Below are 25062 nucleotides of genomic sequence, written 5' to 3' on the forward strand. Positions count from 1 at the left end.
ATGTTTTTTAACTGTTCAGTGATCCAATTTTTGCACCCTGTTGCTTACTGGAGTCTCGCCGTTCTGTTTCTCATAGACATATAGTATATGGAATTGAAGAGCAATTCTTTAAATGGGATTCCATTTTTGGCTTCATTGGATTCCATTATAAAGTTATATTAGAGAATTCCTATTCATGGAGATTTCTGTTGAACCTACAAGACCCGGTATACTTCTGACTAAATTGTATAATTTTCTATTATTCTTATATGACAACTTTTTGCAATCAATTCTACATTGCAGAAGAGTAAAGTTAAGCTGACATCTGGGGATTCTGTCACAGCTTGTAAGTACAGTAGTTTACAGGCAGGACACAACTCAGGTACAAAGCTTGTAACAGTAAAGGTCAGTGCTGAATAGAGGGAGTACATATAATGTAGCTCAACAGTTTATGGCTAGATTCAGAAGCTGAGTCAGGCTGTCAGCATGGGCTATGCCCTCTTCTAGACCAGTTTTCTCTATACCAAGCACGCTCTATTAAATGAATTTCCTCTCCCATGTGAATGGGGGTCGTGGAGGAAGACCATTTTTTGTTTGTTGCATAGTGCACAAGGCACTCACAAATAAAAAGGCAGCAAGGAACATTCTGACAGCTTTACAATAAAGTTACACTCCGTGGCTTTAAATGCTTTAGGATATAGGTTTTACAGAAAACTGAGCAAGAAACACAAATTCCCATTCCACTTGCTGGGAAGAGTCATAAACTAAAAAAAAAGTGACTTGTGATGTAATACCAGACCGTGCACAGTAAATATGTTCTCACAGCATATTGATTAAGGGCTAAAGAGAGTGTAATTAACATGGAAAGGGCATAACCCAGAGCGATGGCATGTAATTTACAGCATGCAAACTGTGATTAACTCAGTGAGAGTGGAGGTAACACAGAGAGAATGTTATTCAAGGCAGACTCAAATATTATGACAAAAAATGCCAACACGAAGGGAGAAATGAAATATTATATCAAGCCAGTTAGTTGACAGCTAAAAGTAATGTAATTAAATGCATCCTGTGTAATATAGTCATTTATTATTCTACTTTGTCATAAAGTCAAAGCTGTAAAAGAACTAGTCATACACTGTAATAATAATTGTAAGAGTATAAATTGTAATAAAGCATATTAATGCCTTTACATTGACTAAGAATCAATCACACATGCTGGTTTTCTGGCAGTTTTTTGGAGCCAAACACAGGAGTAGATACAAAGCAGAGAAGTATCAGTCATAGTAACATAATATTTTAGGCTGAAAAAAGACTTGGGTCCATCCAGTTCAGCCTATTCTCCTTCAATGTTGATCCAGAGGAAGGCAAAAAACCTGAATGAACTAAAAGCCAATTTTCCAAATTTTAGGGGAAAAAAATTCCTCCCCGACTCCAAGTCTGGCAATCTGAATATTTCCCTGGGTCAAAGATCCTTCTGAAATGATCAGTGGACCAGGACCGATGTTACATCACCACCACTCTATCTTCTGATTGGTGCTGACGCGCCTTAACAGATACACTGAAAACTCAGTAAAATCCTTCACCCGCCCCTATATTTAAAGGGGAAATTGACCGGAAAACATTTGTTGTAGTGTCACAATGAGATGGGACAAAATTATTTTTCATTAATCATAGTAAGTTTGTGTTCTTCGATCATAAAATTTCTAGGATTACATAGGAGGCAATGTGGCTAAAGTTTGAAGTTTAAAGAGTTATCGCTAATGAGCCTGCGTATAAAAGAAGAGAAACATGTTGGATTTCTTTATCATGGTATTAGGATTTTTTTTTGATTGTTGTTGTCTTTTTGTACATGTAATTTGGCCTTCACATGGATATTAGGGTTGGTGTTTTTGTGGTTATATACATATTGATCTAGGGCTATCAGTTTTTTGCCTTGATTCTCTCTTGTTCTTTGCCTCCTTTTTTCCTGCTTTATCTGGGTAGGGATAACTAGAGTCTTAAAGGGACAGGTTGGTTACAGGGTCATCCTTCTCACGACGAGTACTCTGAAATTTTTAAGGTGACATTAGGAAATATTAGGGTTTTTTTTGGATAGTGTCTGTTTATACATGACATTGTTTGTAATGCTTTTCATTTGGATATTAAAAGTTATGTTTTATTTACTCCATTACTTGACCAATAATTGAGCTGTCTGTGATTGTAACATGCCTCCTCATAGAAGCTGATCAGATTGCTTTGACAAGACCGACCCCTCATAAACCCATGCTGTTAAGGAGTTATACAGCTATTTTCCTTGAGGTACTCTAGAATAGCATCTCTTAGAAACCCATTAAACATTTTATCCATAATAGAAGTTAGACTTACTGGTCTGTAGTTTCCAGGTTTGCTTTTTAACCCCTTTTTGTATATCGGCACCACATTACCTAGGGCCAATCCAGTAGAACTGACCCTGTCACTATACAGTCTTTAAATATAAGAAACAATGGTATGTCTATCACATTACTTAATTCCCCTAGAACCTTGGAGTGCACACCACTGGGTTTGGCGATTGTCTGTGCTTTACTTTTTTACATCAAAACAGTATTATGATTCCAGCTCACAACAGCTTCCCTTATATCATATAAGGCAGGGTTCACACTATGAGACAAAAGTTTAACCCAGAAGTGACTTCATTTGTATAGCCTGGAAGAATGAAGGAAAAAGGGGACATGATGGAAACCTTTAAATACGTCTAAATAAAGTTCAGAAGGGAAGAAACTAAATGCAAGAACAAGAGGGCACAAATCTGAGATTAGTTTGGGGTAAGATCATAGGAAATGTCAGTAGATACTTGGAACAAACATATCTATCCTAAGATAAAAATAAAAAGGAAAATATAAAACTTATTGTCTTCAGTTTCTATACATGGTCTCACTCTATTAGGATGACTCAGATTTAAGGCTCATTCACGCAGGCATATTTTCAGTCCATATTACGTATGCATTTTTTATGAATGCAATATGGACAGCATAGAACACTATTGTTTTGTAATGGTGATTCTGACTTGTATTTTGTATGCTCATATTTTTTCACATATGTAAAAAAAATGCATCATGTCCTTTAGTTTCAATTATGGACCAAAAATGCCCATGTAAGTCAATGGTAGTCTTACAAAAATGCAGTGAAAAGGAATGTTACACGTACTACATTGCATTTTTCCTGCATGTTTCCAGGAGGTGGTATGCATTTTTTTACACGTGTGAAAAGCATAGCAAATATGGATGCAACATGCATCTAAAAAACACATATGCATGAAAAATGCACCTACACATGAATATGGTGTTTTTCATGAGTCAAAAACACATACGCCTTTGTGAACGAGCCCAATTGCTCTCTATCTTTGGCAATTTGTCGATACGACCATCCAGTTTCTTGCATTCCAATAATACGCCCCTCTCAAACTCTGTTAACTGGGCAAAATCTCTTTGATTGCATTGTAGAGGCGTCTAGTGGCCAACAAGCTCTACACAGGTGGACAAAGAGGTCCACTACATACAAGTAGCCTTTGAGAGCCTTGTTGTAGGCCAAGGGGGGAACCACTTTTAGAGCCTCAGATGGTAAGACCGTTTATATAATCACACCACAACTCTAACGATTTGCATATCTGCCTGAGATGTAGCTGCATGCCAATTTTTGCAACAAAACAACAACTCCTTCTAGGGTCTTGATTTTTTTTTACATATAGTGTATTTTTTATATTTATATATATATATAAAAAATATATATGTATTTTTACTACCATATTTTGAAAGCTATCTCTAGGCAGTATAGATCATATCTGGGCTGGAATATCGCTTACGAAGCAGTCGGAGATGCTGAACAGTTAACCAGTGATGCATTATTGTTATCAAGGGTTGATCCAATTGAACTCTTGACCTTATTTAATGAAAGGTATTTTCCTTCCTAGTCCTCTATTACATAACACTCTCTTACATATCAGTTGATTGACTTACTGCAGTTCATGGGCCAAACTATTCTGTCACAGGAGCCAATAAGTGAAATGATACCCTTCTCATACCGTGCGCAGACTAAACATTTGCTTTATAACAATGCACACAATAGAGCACATGCTGTTATTTAAATCAATTACAGAATGTTCTAAAGTTCACAAGAAAATTAGTATTTAAACATGCATTTGTTTTGGGCATGAACACATTTTAGGTCTTCCTTGTATCTGACTGTACCCATTTATGCAGAGGCGTAACTTGAAGCTCCTGGGCCCCAATGCAAAACCTGTAACAGGGGCCCTCAACTATAATGCTTTATTCATAGTACTGGGCTCCCTCTATGGAGAAGAGAGGTCTTATGGGCCCCCTAAGGCTCCTGGGCCCGGGTGCAACCGCATCCCCTCCATCCTCTATAGTTACGCCCCTGCATTTATGTACCCAGCAGATCTGTATGAGGATGCTGATCTTGTAGTGACCAGTAGACTGTGGTAATATTTGTACAGGTCATGCTAAAATACAGAGGCAAATAACACTGGCCATACATATTGGTCAACTGTCAGCCGAACCGTAATCCAATGGATAACTGTCTTGTCTGACTTCCCCCCATACATATATATGATCAGCTCACCCAAGCTTAAATGTGTTCTGAACATAGGAAGGGGAGAAAGCCACTGCCAGACACCCCTGACAGTGACTTATTTCCCCCCAAATAAAAGGATCATTAGTTGAAATCCTAATGCCCTATCTTTATCTTCCACGGCATATGCCATTGGGGGAGATTTGGGATGCCCTATACACATTGACCAGTCCTGACTAAATCATAATCTCTATGGCTAGCTTGAAGTAACCCTCTGGTCTTGGACAACGATAGCCGCACTGCCTCTCTGACTACCTGATGCACACTGTGCATAGTATGCATCATCTAAGACACTACACCTGCTTTCATTGACCAATGCTGCCCACATGAGCAGCACAGGTTAATCAAAGCAGGTGTAGCGTTTTAGAATATGCATATTATGCACAGGGTGCATTAGGTAGTAAGAAAAGCTGGTGCCGCCATCTTTGATTGTCCAGGACCGGAGAGTCACTTTAAGTCAGTTGCAATATGAACATGGTGATACCTTCATGAAGCAAGATAGTGAAGTCATATGCTCAACTATATGAATCTTAGTTATCAATGAATAAACCATTTTGGCTAAATTGCTGTTTGGCTTTTTGGTTGAATCGCTGTTTTGTAGGTTCTTACCTAGAATTGATTCATCAGTGCATCCTAATGCTCAGTGAATCGCACACTGATTTGTAAATTGCTGAGACATCCTCATCTCCAATCGTAGTTTACTAATACAATGTGTCACAAGAATTTCCTGTATTTCGCTTGCTATAAAATCCTGTTTATGGAGACCTTGCCTTCAGTCCACCTCCTTATACCGCAGTTACACAGCCTATGATACACAAGAGGCCATGTAATCCGTCTATAGAAATATGAAGAAATATAGTTTGATTAATAGGTGTATTTTTTGTAAAAGAGGTGAAGAGAAAATCTTTAGTAAATCTTTGAAAACTAAAATTATTGTGACCTTTTATGTGTCTATTTTTCATTGTATTTTGTTGCAGCTCTTTGCACCTCAGAACACATGGATCAGTTTGTAGGCCATGAGTTTTTGGCTTATTTGGGATTGATAGTATTTTTTTACAGCGTAATATAACGTTGTAATTTCTTTAGAGAAGAATAGTCGGATCAATGAAATGTTCTCTAGAAAATGATTGTTACTATATGTATGATAGAATCCCATTACAGTGATGAAGCAACTATCATCTTGCTCTGCAAGAAAATTGTATTATTATATTGATCTAACTGTTTTTGGACTTTTTCAAGTACAATTTTAGTTTTCTGTTGTGTTTTGTATTTCTGCTGTTCAGCTATTAATACCAGGAATCATTAGCAAAAAATAATTGAAATATGTTATGATGAGTGAATATGAGTTTTATACACATATGCAAGTTTTTCATGAAACAATGTATAAAAGTTGGGCAAAGCTCATTGTCTCTGATGTAATGGTTTTCTGAGACCTTAAACACACTGTAATTTGCTTAAATATCCTAAAAGAGTTGTGTCATAGTGCATTGGATGCAACTCAGGAACGTTACTGAGGTGACATCACAGCATCAGCCTTGGCCCACGTGATCTGTTCCCCGACACATGCTCAAGGTCATTTTAGTGTTAGACAGCGATAGGAGCACTTCTCTGCTTGTACATGAGCTGATTGGTTGCTTGAGGTTTGGGACAGCCCAGCCAGCCACTTGCCAATAGTTTGCTCACATTTATTCCAGTCAAACAACTGGACTCCTCACAGAGGAGCCCAGTTGTTCACTTGGTTGGTCTGACTTTATGTCTGATCACATTATTGAAGCTCTGATTAGGTCTGTGACTCCTTTTCAGATTTTCTCCTGTCTGACTCCTGCCTGAAGACTCTCAGTTCAAATAAGTCTGTCTGGTGATCTGTTATACCTGGGGTGTTAGTACATCGTACTCCCTTTCATCATCTAGGGAAGGTCAAGGTCACCTCAGATTCCTTACATGGAGCCGCCCTTATCAGGGCAATTGCCCCGCTTATAGGCGGGTTCTCACATATCCATGGGTCAGTTCCGCTGTTTTTCGCCTCTATTTCCTTATATATTATTATGTATTATCCCTGTTTGTGCTCATGTGTATATTCTTTTAGGACATCATACTTGCGTCCGTGCAGGTCGCTGTGGTTGCGTCTTGCATGGATGTAACAGGTTGTCTGATCTGGGATACCTGTATCCATATTAAAACATTTGAATCTCATAAAAGGGGATCCATACTCAGATACCCCCTCTGATTCTGATTACAGAACCATGGCAAAGACTCAATATGATCATGTATTTCATGGTGACAAAATTATTTGGAAGGCAGCAGGATGAATGGCTATAAAGAACTTCAGTTTTAATCATCAGAAATCAAGACTTAATTCTGAGAAGGGTTTGTCCAAATTTATATCAGTCATACAGTACATCCAACAGTGCTTAGTCCCAATTCACCCTTTCAGTCCTCGGTCAGATAAGCATGTTATTTTGCGCGCCTATGTGAGTGCAAAAAATTGTGTCTTTTAGAACCATTTGTTTCCTATGAAGTGTTCACATGTCTGTTTTTTAGAGGCGCAAAATACTCGCACCTGCAAAAGATTGGACGTGTGTCTAGAATGAGTGTCTGTAAGGTTCGTGCTGCACGTTTAAGATAGAACCGCACTTTGTATATGTGCGAGCTGCGCATAATTACATCTTGTGAACACACTATTTTGTGCATATGTAAAAAAAAAGCCTTGGAAATCCAATTTCTATGGCTATCCTAACACTTATGTCAGCTTTCAGCCATTGACACTTACTGACAATGATGTTTAAAAAATCTTTTCAATGAAAGTCCTTGTCAGTTTGACTTCTTAGAGCACATCATAGGATTTATACATTGAAAATGCATGTTTTCTCTAAATAGAAAATTCCATAATAAAAGCTTATAGAGCTGATAGATAATTATTTTCTAGAGATGAGCGAACACCAAAATGTTCGGGTGTTCGTTATTCGTAACGAACTTCCCGTGATGCTCGAGGGTTCGTTTCGAACAACGAACCCCATTGAAGTCAATGGGCGACCAGAACATTTTTGTATTTCGCCGATGCTCGCTAAGGTTTTCATGTGTGAAAATCTGGGCAATTCAGGAAAGTGATGGGAATGACACAGTGACGGATAGGGCAGGCGAGGGGCTACATGTTGGGCTGCATCTCAAGTTCACAGGTCCCACTATTAAGCCACAATACCGGCAAGAGTGGGCCCCCCCCCCTCCCAACAACTTTTACTTCTGAAAAGCCCTCATTAGCATGGCATACCTTTGCTAAGCACCACACTAGCTACAACAAAGCACAATCACTGCCTGCATGACACTCCGCTGCCACTTCTCCTGGCTTACATGCTGACCAACCGCCCCCCCTCCCCCCCACAGCGCACACCAAAGTGCCCCTGCGCAGCCTTCAGCTGCCCTCATGCCACGCCACACTCATGTCTATTTAGAAGTGCGTCTGCCATGAGGAGGAACCGCAGGCACACACTGCAGAGGGTTGGCACGGCTAGGCAGCGACCCTCTTTAAAAGTGGCGGAGCGATAGCCCACAATGCTGTACAGAAGCAATGAGAAATAGAATCCTGTGCCACTGCCATCAGGAGCTGCACACGTGGGCATAGCAATGGGGAACCTATGTGCCACACACTATTCATTCTGTCAAGGTGTCTGCATGCCCCAGTCAGACCGGGCTTTTTAATTCATAGACACAGGCAGGTACAACTCCCTATTGTGAAGTCCCTGTCGACCCACAGCATGGGTGGCTCCCTGGAACCCACCGGCGGTACACAGAAATATCCCATTGCATTGCCCAACACAGCTGAGGTAGTAATGTCGTGCTTAATGCAGGTGGGCTTCGGCCCACACTGCATGCCCCAGTCTGACTGGGGTTCTTTATAAGTGTACAGATGTAGTAAAAACTCCGTGTGCACCTACAGCATGGGTGGGTGCCAGGAAGCCACCGGCGGTACATAGAAATATCCCATTGCATTGCCCAACACAGCTGAGGTAGTAATGTTGTGCTTAACCCTTTCCAATCCAATTTGTATATGGTTTTCCTAGGGGGCTTACTCTTTTTCTGCCGTTATACAACGGCGCTATATGCTGGCTAAAGCCAGTACTGCATGAGCTGACACGTAGGATAGGCTCCGACAGCAGAGAGGCTGGCAATATACAGTAAGAGAACCCCGACGGACGTCTACCAACAACGGAGCTGTACAGCCTTAAACCCTAATGTCTTCACAGGTCACACAGTGGACTGGAAAGGGTTAATGCAGGTGGGTTTCGGCCCACACTGCATGCCCCAGTCAGACTGGGTTTCTTTATAAGTGGAAACAGATGCATTTATAATTCCCTGTGGACCCACTGCCTGGGTGGGTGCCAGGAAGCCACCGGCGGTACATAGAAATATCCCATTGCATTGCCCAACACAGCTGAGGTAGTAATGTCGTGCGTAATACAGGTGGGCTTCGGCCCACACTGCATGCCCCAGTCAGACTGGGGTTCTTTAGAAGTGTACAGATGTATTAAAAACTCCGTGTGCACCTACAGCATGGGTGGCTCCCTGGAACCCACCGGCGGTACATAAAAATATCCCATTGCATTGCCCAACACAGCTGAGGTAGTAATGTCGTGCTTAATGCAGGTGGGCTTTGGCCCACACTGCATGCCCCAGTCAGACTGGGTTTCTTTATAAGTGGAAACAGATGCATTTATAATTCCCTGTGGACCCACTGCCTGGGTGGGTGCCAGGAAGCCACCGGCGGTACATAGAAATATCCCATTGCATTGCCCAACACAGCTGAGGTAGTAATGTCGTGCGTAATACAGGTGGGCTTCGGCCCACACTGCATGCCCCAGTCAGACTGGGGTTCTTTAGAAGTGTACAGATGTATTAAAAACTCCGTGTGCACCTACAGCATGGGTGGCTCCCTGGAACCCACCGGCGGTACATAAAAATATCCCATTGCATTGCCCAACACAGCTGAGGTTACGTCAGCTGTAATGCAGGTGGGCTAAAAATTAATTTGATTACACTGTAGGCGAGGGCCCACAAAAATTGCTGTATCAACAGTACTAATGTACATCCCAAAAATTGGCCATGGCCAGCCAAGAGGGCAGGTGAAACCCATTAATCGCTTTGGTTAATGTGGCTTAAGTGGTAACTAGGCCTGGAGGCAGCCCAGTGTAACGAAAAATTGGTTCAAGTTAAAGTTCCAATGCTTTTAAGCGCATTGAAACTTATAAAAATTGTTCTGAAAAATTATTTGACTGAGCCTTGTGGCCCTAAGAAAAATTGCCCGTTCAGCGTGATTACGTGAGGTTTCAGGAGGAGGAGCAGGAGGAGGAGGAGGAGGAATATTAGACACAGATTGATGAAGCAGAAATGTCCCCGTTTTGGATGGTGAGAGAGAACGTAGCTTCCATCCGCGGGTGCAGCCTACGTATTGCTTACGTATCGCTGCTGTCCGCTGGTGGAGAACAGAAGTCTGGGGAAATCCAGCCTTTGTTCATCTTGATGAGTGTTAGCCTGTCGGCACTGTCGGTTGACAAGCGGCTACGCTTATCGGTGATGATTCCCCCAGCCGCACTAAACACCCTCTCCGACAACACGCTAGCCGCAGGACAAGCAAGCACCTCAAGGGCATACAGGGCTAGTTCAGGCCACGTGTCCAGCTTCGACACCCAGTAGTTGTAGGGGGCAGAGGCGTCACCAAGGATGGTCGTGCGATCCGCTACGTACTCCCTCACCATCCTTTTGCAGTGCTCCCGCCGACTCAGCCGTGACTGGGGAGCGGTGACACAGTCTTGGTGGGGAGCCATAAAGCTGGCCAGGCCCTTAAAGACTGTTGCACTGCCTGGGATGTACATGCTGCTCGATCTACGCACATCCCCTGCAACATGGCCCTCGGAACTGCGCCTTCTGCCACTAGCGCTGTCGGCTGGGAATTTTACCATCAGCTTGTCCGCAAGGGTCCTGTGGTATAGCAACACTCTCGAACCCCTTTCCTCTTCGGGAATCAGAGTGGGCAGGTTCTCCTTATACCGTGGATCGAGCAGTGTGTACACCCAGTAATCCGTAGTGGCCAGAATGCGTGCAACGCGAGGGTCACGAGAAAGGCATCCTAACATGAAGTCAGCCATGTGTGCCAGGGTACCTGTACGCAACACATGGCTGTCTTCACTAGGAAGATCACTTTCAGGATCCTCCTCCTCCTCCTCCTCCTCCTCAGGCCATACACGCTGAAAGGATGACAGGCAATCAGCCGGTGTACCGTCAGCAGCGGGCCAAGCTGTCTCTTCCCCCTCCTCCTCATCCTCCTCATGCTCCTCCTCCTCCTCCTGTACGCGCTGAGAAATAGACAGGAGGGTGCCCTGACTATCCAGCGGCATACTGTCTTCCCCCGCCCCCGTTTCCGAGCGCAAAGCAGCTGCCTTTATGGTTTGCAGGGAATTTCTCAAGATGCATAGCAGAGGAATGGTGACGCTAATGATTGTAGCATCGCCGCTCACCACCTGGGTAGACTCCTCAAAATTACCAAGGACATGGCAGATGTCTGCCAACCAGGCCCACTCTTCTGAAAGGAATTGAGGAGGCTGACTCCCACTGCGCCGCCCATGTTGGAGTTGGTATTCGACTATAGCTCTACGCTGTTCATAGAGCCTGGCCAACATGTGGAGCGTAGAGTTCCACCGTGTGGGCACGTCGCACAGCAGTCGGTGCACTGGCAGCTTAAAGTGATGTTGCAGGGTGCGCAGGGTGGCAGCGTCCGTGTGGGACTTGCGGAAATGTGCGCAGAGCCGGCGCGCCTTTACGAGCAGGTCTGACAAGCGTGGGTAGCTTTTCAGAAAGCGCTGAACCACCAAATTAAAGACGTGGGCCAGGCATGGCACGTGCGTGAGGCTGCCGAGCTGCAGAGCCGCCACCAGGTTACGGCCGTTGTCACACACGACCATGCCCGGTTGGAGGCTCAGCGGCGCAAGCCAGCGGTCGGTCTGCTGTGTCAGACCCTGCAGCAGTTCGTGGGCCGTGTGCCTCTTATCGCCTAAGCTGAGTAGTTTCAGCACGGCCTGCTGACGCTTGCCCACCGCTGTGCTGCCACACCGCGCGACACCGACTGCTGGCGACATGCTGCTGCTAACACATCTTGATTGTGAGACAGAGGAGGAGGAGGAGGAGGAGGGTGCTTTAGTGGAGGAAGCATACACCTCCGCAGATACCACCACCGAGCTGGGGCCCGCAATTCTGGGGGTGGGTAGGACGTGAGCGGTCCCAGGCTCTGACTCTGTCCCAGCCTCCACTAAATTCACCCAATGTGCCGTCAGGGAGATGTAGTGGCCCTGCCCGCCTGTGCTTGTCCACGTGTCCGTAGTTAAGTGGACCGTGGCAGTAACCGCGTTGGTGAGGGCGCGCACAATGTTGCGGGAGACGTGGTCGTGCAGGGCTGGGACGGCACATCGGGAAAAGTAGTGGCGACTGGGAACTGAGTAGCGCGGGGCCGCCGCCTCCATGATACTTTTGAAGGACTCCGTTTCCACAACCCTATACGGCAGCATCTCAAGGCTGATGAATTTTGCGATGCGGACGGTTAACGTTTGAGCGTGCGGGTGCGTGGCGGCGTACTTGCGCTTGCGCTCGAACACTTGCGCAAGCGACGGCTGAACGGTGCGCTGAACTACACTGCTGGATGGGGCCGAGGACAGCGGAGATGAGGGTGTGGGTGCAGGCCATGAGGCGGTAGTGCCTGTGTCCTGAGAGGGGGGTTGCATCTCAGTGGCAGGTTGGGGCACAGGGGGAGAGGCAGGGGTGCAAACCGGAGGCGGTGAACGGCCTTTGTCCCACCTTGCGGGGTGCTTGGCCATCATATGTCTGCGCATGGTGGTGGTGGTGAGGCTGTTGGTGTTGGCTCCCCGGCTGAGCTTTGCGCGACAAAGGTTGCACACCACTGTTCGTCGGTCGTCAGGCGTCTCTGTGAAAAACTGCCAGACCTTAGAGCACCTCGGCCTCCGCAGGGTGGCATGGCGCGAGGGGGCGCTTTGGGAAACACTTGGTGGATTATTCGGTCTGGCCCTGCCTCTACCCCTGGCCCTGGCCACCGCACTGCCTCTTGCAACCTGCCCTGCTGATGCCCTTGACTCCCCCTCTGAAGACCTGTCCTCCTGAGTAAGCGTTGCACACCAGGTGGGGTCAGTCACCTCATCGTCCTGCTGCTCTTCCTCCGAATCCTCTGTGCGCTGCTCCCTCGGACTTACTGCCCTTACTACTACCTCACTGCAAGACAACTGTGTATGATCGTCATCGTCCTCCTCACCCACAGAAAGTTGTTGAGACAGTTGGCGGAAGTCCCCAGCCTCATCCCCCGGACCCCGGGAACTTTCGAATGGTTGGGCATCAGTGACTATAAACTCCTCTGGTGGGAGAGGAACCGCTGCTGCCCAATCTGAGCAGGGGCCCGAGAACAGTTCCTGGGAGTGTTCCCGCTCCTGAGCAGGTGTCATTGTAGTGGAGTGAGGAGGCTGGGAGGAAGGAGGAGCAGCAGACAGAGGATTCGGATTGGCAGCAGTGGACGGCGCAGAACTGCGGGTAGACGATAGGTTGCTCGAAGCACTTTCTGCCATCCAGGACAGGACCTGCTCACACTGCTCATTTTCTAATAACCGTCTCCCGCGTGGACCCATTAATTGGGCGATGAATGTGGGGACGCCAGAAACGTGCCTCTCTCCTAATCGCGCAGCAGACAGCTGCGACACACCTGGATCAGGAGCTTGGCCTGTGCCCACACCCTCACTTGGCCCTCCGCGTCCTCGGCCACGTCCACGTCCACGTCCTCTAGGCTTACCCCTACCCCTCAGCATGCTGTATTACCAGTGATTAGATTTCCCAGGCAGGAAATAAATTGGCGCAAGACTGCAGGCCAAATATAATTTTTGCCCTTTTTGGAAAACGAAAGGCCCCACTGCCTCTAGTGAATGAATTATCTAAGTTTAATAACTGTGCTGTGTCCCTGCTTATGTGTCACAGAACGTGAGGGTAGCAGAGTTATTATAACTCTTGGAGAGCAGGTATTTTTTTTCCCAATTAAGGAAAGCAAATGGCGAAGCCAGCAGTAAAGCGTAGCTGGGTGCGTATGATTTAGCAATGTATTTCACGCAGCTCACACGTCTCCACCGCCCGTAAGGACGGACAGAGGCTGGACAAATAGATTTCTTTTCAGTTTTTTCCCACCAACAGGCAGCACTGCGTATATTCTATGAATAATAACTGTGTTGTGGCCCTGCCTATACAATTCTTTCCCTGCAGTATCAATGGAGGGTGGAATGCTCTGCAGAGGCGATTTTGAGAAGCCCAAAAAAAATGCAGCACAGCCAACAGCAGCCTGGACAGTACTGCACACGGATAAATATGGCCCTAGAAAGGACCGTTGAGGTTCTTGAAGGCTACACTCACTCCTAACACTCTCCCTGCCTATGCAGCACTTCTGTCCCTAATGCCAGGTGCAACGGTCTGCAGAGGCGATTTTGAGAAAAAAAAAATCCCACTGCTAACAGCAGCCAACACACAGCTATCAGTGGCCCTAATAAGGACCTTTGGGGGGTCTTGAAGCCTACACTAACTACCAATTCTTTCCCTACAGCAGCTCCGGTACAAACAGCACTGTCCCTCATCTAACTCACACCGCATCTGAGGCGAGCCGCGGGAGGGGCCGACTTTTATATTAGGCGAACACCTGATCTTCCCAGCCACTCACAGCAGGGGGGTGGTATAGGGCTTGAACGTCACAGGGGGAAGTTGTAATGCCTTCCCTGTCTTTCAATTGGCCAGAAAAGCGCGCAAACGTCTCAGGGAAGTAAGTGAAAGTAACCAGAACACCGCATGGTGTTCGTTACGAATAACGAACATCCCGAACACCCTAATATTCGCACGAATATCAAGCTCGGACGAACGCGTTCGCTCATCTCTATTATTTTCCATGAAGGTTCTCATGATTACTTTGTATGGCTCTGGATAAAGTACTTCCTCACTAGACTTAGAATAAGGTCACTGGCACTTAAACACTTAAGCAAATTAGGTACATTACTGTGTGCATTTCATTGACATTTTTGAGCAATATCAAATCTACAAAACATTATTTTCAAAATTAGATTCATTGAACAAAATGATTAGATACTCTGCCTAAAATAGTTTTTGGATCAGATTACTGTATGGTATCAGCTAACATAGGTTTCTGAATACACAATGTCCTGAATCTCCTAAAGAATATATCAATGAATGATTTTAGATGGGTTATATTATGTTCTAAAACCAAACAATATCCGAAAGGAAAAACCCATTCCAGAATAATCCACTTCCTGAATGTATTGTAGAGTTCTAAGATACTAAAAGTTGACTTTAATATAAAGAAACTTTTATCATCTATTCATTTGTTTTAATCCACCTATATATTTCCAGCTTTTTTCCTGCAGTATTCTTTAAATTGATACATATTAGCCATATTTAAAGATAAATGGGTTTTCTGGGAATTTACTATTAATTTCCTATTTTCTGGATAGGTCAACAGTAGTTGACCGTAAAGGATCCGCTCATCAGGATCCCTGCGAGCAGATGTTCCTCTGGCCCGCTGTCAGTGCAGCTGAGTCAGACTTCTGCATTGGGTTCGGAGCAGGGAGTGTAATGGAAGGCATTGCTCCCGGTGAAATTAGTGGGAGTGATGCCTTCTATTACACTTCTGGCTCCGACCTTAATGCAAACATCAAGCTTGCCTTCACTGATAGCGGGCCAGAGAATCAGCTGATATTCGGGGATCCCAAGGATGAATCATCAATAGTAAATTTAGCCGCTGCCACACATCTATGGAGTCAGCTTATCTCAAGGGAGAACAGAATGATTAAGGATTGAAATTCAGGTTGACTGATCCTTATTTTCCCTTACATCATCTGTTGGGGTGAGTCAGGAGACCTCCGTACACATGATAGTTGGGCAGTCCCACTGAATTCTGCAGGTTCCAACAACTTTTCCCAATGTATATGGTGGGCTTTATAGTGTCAGTTTTTTGGCTACTAAGCACTTCATAAACAAACTAAAGAAGTTATCCCATCAGTTTAATCCCCTGTCCAAATAGCCTGTTAGGATCACCCTTCATGGGCCACAGTACAGAGCCTTAGAATATTACATTCACCTATCACAGCTAGTGCAGTGGAAATGTTTGGCAGTCTACAACTTCTTCCAGCAAAATCGGCTGTTTGACAAAGGTCTCAGGAGCAAGCTTTCATATTAAAGTGGTTGTCTATGATGTGACAACTCCTTGAAAGGTGTTTGGTAAATCCGCACATTTATAGAAGGCTTGTTGTCACTGCTCTCCAGGTATCCTGTCCTATTCTGCAAAGTGAAAAGAAGTACAACTTTTCATAATCAAAAACTGTAGTTTTATATTACATTCACTATGAAGCTAAATAGTGATTAGAACTATTCTAATATCTGATTGGGCCATGAAAAACATCAATCAATCTATCAATCTTCAAAAATATTCATATTTCATTATGGATTCAAGACTTGAGTCATAAACTCATAAATTGTCTTTGAAGCTTTGATGAAGTCTATAGTGTACCATAATTGCATCTTATCTGTGTCTTCTGTAAGGTAAACACATAGTTAGGGGTCATGTGGAACAGGAAGTTGCAGAGGAAATACTGTGGTATTGTTGTTGATGGCACCAGTTGTTCGAGTTATTTTTTAACCTTCATTTTCTTAATAACAGTTGGAATCTGATTACATCATTTTCTTTTACCTGCCTAATACTACTGTTTTCTTGAAAAAAACGTAATTTTATCGTAATATTCTGAAACTCCTTCATTTAGGTATGTTTAATTTACATGTTCCAGCTTAGAATGCCTCTAGACATTTTCTGCCCTTTTTGCGTAGTATGATTTATCCATTGGAGCAATGGCTTCTATGAACTTTCTTAAGGATGATCTATCTACAGTATTTTACCCCTCTGTGGTAATCAGATATTTCCCATGTTCACTGGATGCCACATAATATCTGCCATCTACAGAGCAATTTTTAGAAGGATTAAATGAAAAAAAACACAGTTTTTTCAAATGATTGGAACAATTGGAACTGACAGCATTAATAGAACAGTACAGAAGTGGTATATCACAAAGAGATGAGCGAGTATACTCGCTAAGGCACATTACTCGAGCGCGTAGTGCCTTAGCTGAGTATCTCTCCGCTCGTCTCTAAAGATTCGGGGACCGGCGCCGGTGACAGGTGAGTTGCGGCGGGGAGCGAGGGGGGAGAGAGAATCACAAACACAATTAATTCATTATCACCAGCAAAAACCATGAGATACACTATTTCTCCTCCAATAAACTTATAAACTTAGTTGGCACATCATAGTTGGGTACAGTAGTTTTCCTGACATCTACGAAAACCAGAATTATCAGTCAGGCTTTCTTCTGTTTTAGGATACATTGGCTTATATGTAATATTTAACATTTTAAACTGCAGTCGTATTGCTTTTAGAGTCTAATGGTGAGCAACTGTTCATTGAGTTACTTCAGCCACAGCTTGACATTGTATACGTTGGCTTGTATGCCGCTGCTTGGCAGTGGAAACTCAATGCCAATACCAGTGATATAATAGTTTCTATATATTTTATTGTTAATTATGATAATTTTTCATGTAACCATTTCCATGAAATCTGGTCTGCAGTATTTAATTTGGTAGTTCAGTATAATCATGAAAATACCTAGAAATATTTTAACTTACGGCCCTTTTTGTAGTGAAACATGGCCAACAATTGAATGGCAAATGATAATTTGTTTGCTTATCGTTCGCTGTTCATTTCATGCAGGCATAAAAAATTATGATAATTGGCCCATGTAAACGAGTAGTTGTTCATCTATGAATGACTGCATGTTTACTCTGAATAAAGGCCGGCAGCTGGAAGAGATCTCCGGTATGCTCTACCTCTATTTAGGTAATGATTATCTCTCCTGTGTGAGAGTATAGGAGTTATTATCTTTGGGACACCTGTCAGGCGCTTAAGTACTCAACAATCATCCCATGTAAAGGGACCTTTGGTGTAATAGTTGAGCTGTATAGTCATGCCTACTTGTCAGGACATAGTGAGAAGATGGTGCTGAGTACATAATGTATAATATGCAAGTATTTACATAAGCCTAACAATGTAAAAGTAAAGTCCCCTGGTGCAAGGACCAAGTCATGACTGACTCCTAGGGGGATGTCATATTGGGATGTTTTCTTGGCAGACTGTTTTTGTGGGGTGGTTTGCCATTACCTTTCCCAGTCATCTTTTACCCTCCAGCAAGCTGGGTGCTAATTTTACCGACCTCGGAAAGATGCAAGGCTGAGTCAACCTTGAGTCGGCTACCTGAACCACTATCTGAATGAACAGTGTAAAGGTACTTATATATTCAACAATTATTGCCCAAATTCCCACTGGAAAGAGCTAATTCAGGCTATAGTTTCCCCATGTACATGCATCCACCGGCAGGCCGCTGAGTGAGAAATCGCTCTCTTGTCGGAGTCATTTGGTTTTTAGCAGAACTGAAAACCAAGCGACTATCAGCTAGAGCCTCTCAATGTTTGAGCAACTCCGGTTTACTGTACATGGAGGAGGGTGGGCTGGAACAATTCCAATCTACTCTGCCTTCATTCACTTGAACAACTATATAAAGCACAAGATTGATAGTTGGGCAATAACCAGTGAGGCAGCTGTTAGGCACTTTTTCGCCTGACAGTTGTCCTGTGTAAAAGTACCTCAACTGGTACTGTCAATTAAAAAACTGTGTAGGCCAACCCATTTCCAAATGCCCTATTAGGGCCTTATAGTACTATTATAGACATCATAGACGGGCACACTGACCATATATTACAAGGACAGCTATTTACCAATGTTGTTGTTGTTAGCCTTTTAGTCGTTCACGATCCTTGGCATCCCTAAAGGCCAGCTCCCTCCATCTTTTTCGGTTTTGGACTGCTTCTTTCAGTTCTGTTTACCAATACTACTGCATTTCCCCTTCCAATGGCCAACTGAAGCTTCCTCCTCTGATAACTGTTTGCTAGGGGATCGGCTGAACCAGCTTCATTATAAAATTAGTCGTGCCGAGACAAGCCTTTTAACAATTTTCTATAATCAGGTGATTGTGGACTTCAGTATTGACAATGGATTAAATATAGTTGAGTTTGACAAAAATTTGTTTTTACAGGGCGGCATTATTCCTGAGATGAGGGATTGTGCCATACATTTCATTCAAATGCAAATCTTGTCAAATATATTCAAATGCTAGGAGTTAAATAACAGATTGCAATTATACTGCTACATTATTATCATCACTGAACTACATTTATCTGTTGGGGAGAAATCAAGTTTTAATTATTATCAGTATTCATAATACGGGGCACATTACAGCAGACTCTAGGCAGCAGTTTAATTACTACCAGCAAGTTGCTGAGAGGTCCCTTAAATATGAGCCTTTCTTTATTCATTACGTTACTGAATACTCTGGGGAGATTTAAACATGCTTCTTATTTTTACGAAGACTAACAATTCGCAGGAACACTGAGGTCATTTTTTCTGTTTTGTAAAATAGTTGTTAAGTGAAAAATGAAAGTTGTGTTGAACGTAAACCAGATGGAAATGTACAAAATCGTCTTTGCATCTCTAATTGGAAGCACAATAAGGCTGTAATAGATTCTGCAAATTGCAAACAAAACGCTCTTGTTTACATTACTGTCAATGACTTTAAAGCTTCGACCGGAGAGGCAAATACACATATGTTTATAGTAAGAACTAAAAATGTAAAACTCTATTTGAGAGTTGAGCCTAGTGTTTAAATATGAGATTTAAGGGTTTACTCCAGAATAGGATTGTGTATTAAGGAGACTTAGAATCTCCGAGGGTTCCTAGTGGGATTTTAATGATCAGGTAGCATGAGCAAGCTAACTGTTACTGTAACATATGCCTCCCTTTAGTCTGCATAATTCATATGCCGTAAAATTAGCCATAGTCGCGTGACTCAATGGCAACACCTCATTATTTTATTATTCTGTATTTATTCCACTGTTTGACGCCTCATGAAATTACTGCTAATGTGTTATAGAAGGGCACGTCTGACACAAGTGAGAACAATTTCATTTCCCACGCATTCCTTCCTGCTGGTATGTCCTTCCCTCCCTTGGTAGAAGTAGCAAGAGTAAATAGTTAATTTGCTTCAATTATAAGCCTGTCCTGCTAAATTAGAAGCTGCAGGGATATGGAAAGGCAGAATTACACTTATGAGCTGACAAATCCTCAGAGCCCAAAAACTGATGTCTCTTTCTTGGAGCTACTGTAATTCCATTACTTTTATGTCAAGTCAATCAAATCACTTAATCTTTATTGGTGCTTTCACACTCTTTAGACATGTTCCTTCATGGTCAGTTTGATGAAAGTGTCTTGGGATTAATTAGTAGGTTACTTTCCAGCACCATTGAAGTCCCAATTATCTGAAGTTATCTGAACTTTTTGGATTAAACCCTTGTAGTAGCACCATAATGAAATTTTCTATGCTTTTTTTTGTCAAACTCATGAATTTTATCCTAGAGCATGACCAAGATCAATCGACTGCTAGGAAGATTCATATAGATATTACCTTATCTCGAGAAAACTGGAAAATACACTTCCAGATTGCAGTAAATTGAGCTTTTTGAACATTGCATAAATTGGCATTCCTTAAAGTGGGCATAGAAGTGTTATGGAGTGGGTTTCGACAGTCATGAGCCCCTGCTGTTACCCAGAGGGCAGAGCTTCTAACAAAGAAATGCTCCCATTGTGGTAGATTTGGCCCATCCGTGCATCACATGGTCAACTATTCATTTGAATAGCTGCACAGTATACTACATTTCTCCTATAGCGGTAAGTATAAGGGAAATATTTGGCTACCTGAAGTTTCCCTGATGATCTTCTGGAGTTTCTGAAACCTGACTCGTAGCTTCACCAGTGATAACAGCTGACGTATTTTGACTTCAATTGGAAAACAGACATGTTGTATGTGGCAAATGTACAATGGATGTGTGTGGCTTTTGTATGGAACTGGCTCAGGAGCCAAGCCCACTTCACTCATGGCAGGTGTTGTCTGTCTCTGGCTGTGATCATAGATAACTCCAATCGCAGTCATTAATCTTTTGGATGCTGCTGTCAATCTTGAGAGTGACATTTGAATGGCCCAACAGAGGGAGGGGGCACCCTCTGCCTCCCGAACAGAGACAAAGCTTTAGATAGTCAACTGAGTCCTAGCCAGTCCAGGTTATTTGATGTGTTTTACCTCAAGCACACCAGATAAAACTAATGAAGCCCTTGGTTAGGGTTCTTTTGCATGAAACGATTTTATCGGTCAAAAAATAACTGGATTGTTTGAATTTGAACGATAGTAATCCAGTGTAAACATGGGCAACGATTGAATGATTATTGCTAATTCATCCACTTGTTGAAAATCATCATTGACTCGTTCACTAATTGTTCGGTTTAAACACTGATCGTTCAGTCGTTCTCATTCACTGGTACAGCAAACTGAACGATTTATCTGCCTAGGCGAACAAGCAAACTGTGTCATTATTTGCTCAGGCAAACGAATTCTCGCTATGTATAAAAGCACCCTTAGGCCTCGTTCACATGAGCGCTGTTTTAGCGCAGTAGAAGTGCACAAAGAAATCGCTACTATGAGGCCTTAGTCAGACGGGCGTTTTTAGCCGCGATTTGCGCATGCGCATGCGTCCGGCGATTCTATAAAACCATTGCTTTGCAATGGTATCGGACACATGAGCGCTTTTTATGCGCTCGTCCGATAAATTATAGAACAAAAAATCGCAGATCGCACCTATCTGCGATCTGCGATTCCTGTTCTCTTCTCTATATGCGCTCAATGGGGCCGGCGGCAGCAGCGCCGACCCCATTGAGAACATATAGAAGACAAATCATTCTTCTCTGCCACAGCTGTAACAGCTGTGGCAGAGAAGAACGATGTTTGCCCATTGAATTCAATGGAGCGGCAATACAGCCGCTCCATTGAAAGCAATGGGCTGCCGGCGTGCGCGGGGTGAATTGTCGGGAAGGGGTTAAATATATAAACCCTTCCCTGCAATTCATTCTAAAATGTGTTAAAATAAAAAAAAATTGTATACTCACCTTTCCGCTGCAGCCGGAGTCCAGCCGCGGCCGCTGTCAGTTCTCCTGAACTGCTTCTTGGCACTATTCAGCCGGCGGGGCTTTAAAATCCCCGCCTGCTGAATGATCTGCCTCTGATTGGTCACAGCCCTGACCAATCAGAGGCTGAAAACACTCACACACCCATTCATGAATTCATGAATGGGTGAGTGACTGCTGCCTCTCAGCGCTGAGCCAATCAGGGGCAGGTCTGACTCACATCCATTCATGAATTCATGAATGGGTGTGAGTGAGGCATGCCTCTGATTGGCTCAGCGCTGAGCCAATCAGGGGGCAGGTCTGACTCACACCCACTGCAGGACGGCCGCACGGAGCTTCGGCTGCCGGCAGAAGGTGAGTATACAATTTTTTTTAATTTTTACACATTTTAGGATGAATTGCAGGGAAGGGCTTATATATTTAAAGGGGTTGTCCGGCGCCGAAACGGGTTTTTTTTTTTTCAACCCCCCCCCCCCCCCCCGTTCGGCGCGAGACAACCCCGATGCAGGGACTTAAAAAAAAAACAGCACAGCGCTTACCTGAATCCCCGCGCTCCGGTGACTTCTTACTTACCCGTTGAAGATGGCCGCCGGGATCCCCTCCCTCCGTGGACCGCAGCTCTTCTGTGCGGTCCATTGCCGATTCCAGCCTCCTGATTGGCTTGAATCGGCACGTGACGGGGCGGAGCTACACGGAGCCCCATTGAGAAGAGAAGAAGACCCAGACTGCGCAAGCGCGTCTAATTTGGCCATTAGACGGCGAAAATTAGACGGCAACCATGGAGACGAGGACGCCAGCAACGGAGCAGGTAAGTGAAAAACTTTTTATAACTTCTGTATGGCTCATAATTAATGCACAATGTACATTACAAAGTGCATTAATATGGCCATACAGAAGTGTATAGACCCACTTGCTGCTGCGGGACAACCCCTTTAAGCCCTTACCGACAATTCATCCCGGGCTCGCCCGCAGCGCATTGTTTTAAATGGAGCCGGCTCTATTGCCGTCTCCATTGAATGCAATGCGCTGGACAGCTCCGGCCCGTTTCTAATGAAACGCGGCTAGGAGCAGATTTTCGGGCGATTTGCGGGCGACTTGCGCGCACCGGTCACGCGATTTGCGGATGCGCATCCGTCATGCGATCCGCAAATCGTGCGAAAAAACGCCCGTCTGACTAAGGCCTTAGAGCCAATTGCTTCCTATAGAACTGTTCAGATGAAGGAATTTTAGGCATGCTAAATACTCACACCTAACAAGGATAGGACATACAACTACAATGCTCACATTTAAGGTCTGTGCTACAAGAAAAGATAGGACCTGACCTAGCTTTGGTGTGTGCTTTCCATGGACTCCTAAGGAAGCTGGATAACACGCACCACGCACCTGCAATCGTGTAAACGGGCTAATTAAAAGAGCTGGAAATCACCCGTTCACGCGATCTTTAGTGCAGTATAGCTGCGATCTTTTCACGTGCCTATACTGCGCTAAAACAATGCTTGCGTGACTGAGGCCTTAGGGCGCCCGAATGTGCCCGTCTTCCTGCACGAAGAAGACGGCCGCACCTGCAGTGCAGACAACTCTTCGCAGCGCCGGAAGAAAGAACACATGACAGGCAATGGAGCCGGTCGTGTGTTCTTTCTGCCGACGGTGCGGCGAATCATCCGTACCTGCAGTGCAGCCGTCTTATCCTGCAGGAAGACGGGCACATCGGCACCCGGATGCACCCCTGTGACTGAGCCCTTAGTTGTATCTGGTATGCTTCTGACAACACCTGATTTGCAATCATGTGCTGTTATGCGGGATTCTACTCAGGAAGTTGAATAATTCTGAGTCCGCTGTATTAATTAAAGTAGTATTTTGTGTTTAATTTGGAGAAAACACTTGTTATATTAGTTGCGTTGAGTTATTTGCATTCCTCTTCTTTATTTTTTTTTATTTCTTTTTACGAAAACTGAATTTTTGTAAATTTGGCAAATGTACCTAGTCTGCAATGAGGGTTGCAAAATTTTGATATTTTCTCACTTATATTAATTGTGTTCTTTATTGAAAGGTAGAGAAATATTACTAGACATAAAGACAGAGCTATATAGAATTAAAGGGGTATTCAGACAATTGGGGCCCTCTATTTTTGAGAGAACTGGTCACAAGACAGTGATGGCCACACATATGCACAGTTCTCTCCATGATAGTCTATTGGAGTAAGGGAAAAGACGATATTATGAATTTGTGTTGCTATTCTGGATATACAAGAGATCTATATTGATCTGAAAAAAGGCAGGTTTGTTAAGCTCATTAGTACACAGAGTGGAGATTCTTTATAACATGTTCAGGATTTAATATTTTTTTCATTATTTGCAGGTGTATAAGAAGAAAACTGAAGCTGCCAAAAAGGAATATCTCAAGCAACTGGCTGCATACCGAGCAAGTCTTGTATCCAAGGTAATGTCAAATGTTTATGATATATGTCTTAGCAATATCACTTAAATGCTTTCTCAATGTTGTTTCCACAGCTTGCTACTTTTTGAAGGATATTGTTTCTAAGAACTTAGCAACTCTTCAGTGTCTAAATGATAATTAGTAGAAAGTGCAGATCTAGAATAATATTTCAGTGATATACTAAAGAACACAAATCAATTAGCACATAAAGATCACTTACCTGAATCCTGGCTGGAACTCAGTAGGTGCTTATATGAAAACACTTTACCTAAATCATATAACCTTAAAAATAAGCCATCAGAGCCACAAAACAATTTAGCAACATCTATGTGGGTATGTAGATACCTTATTAATTTTACATAAAATTTAGCTTTACAAGTGTACTGCATACGAGGATCTACAAACACTGTGAAGTTTTCATTGTTTTTTATTGCAGGTAAGCTTTATAACTATGCCACTGTGAAAGTAATTCCATCACTAATCAGTGGCAATCCCCTTTATATGCATTCCTTATAGAGGAAGTTTAGTTGATCATTAGAGATGAGCGAGCGTACTCGGATAAGCACTACTCGCTCGAGTAATGTGCTTTATCCGAGTATCGCTGTGCTCGGGGCTAAAGATTCGGGTGCCGGCACGGAGCGGGGAGCTGCAGGGGAGAGCGGGGAGGAACGGAGGTAAGATCTTTCTCTCCTTCTCTCCCGCCCGCTCTCCCCTGCTCCCCGCTGCGACTCACCTGTCAGCCGCAGCGGCACCCGAATCTTTAGCCCCGAGCACAGCGATACTCGGATAAAGCCAATTACTTGAGCGAGTAGTGCTTATCC

General features: G+C 43.8%; 1 protein-coding gene across 2 annotated transcripts in view; it reads left to right on the forward strand.

The window, feature by feature from the left end:
• TOX (thymocyte selection associated high mobility group box) overlaps positions 1-25062 on the forward strand; it is a 258050-nt gene that overhangs the window by 207769 nt on the left and 25219 nt on the right. For both annotated transcript variants that reach the window (XM_066578295.1, XM_066578296.1), the window contains one exon: positions 24164-24244. In XM_066578295.1, coding sequence (XP_066434392.1) covers positions 24164-24244 — 81 coding nt within the window. The remainder of the gene's footprint in view (positions 1-24163; positions 24245-25062) is intronic.

The sequence above is a fragment of the Eleutherodactylus coqui genome, chromosome 9, assembly GCF_035609145.1.
Source record: "Eleutherodactylus coqui strain aEleCoq1 chromosome 9, aEleCoq1.hap1, whole genome shotgun sequence".
Classification (NCBI taxonomy): Eukaryota; Metazoa; Chordata; class Amphibia; order Anura; family Eleutherodactylidae; genus Eleutherodactylus; species Eleutherodactylus coqui.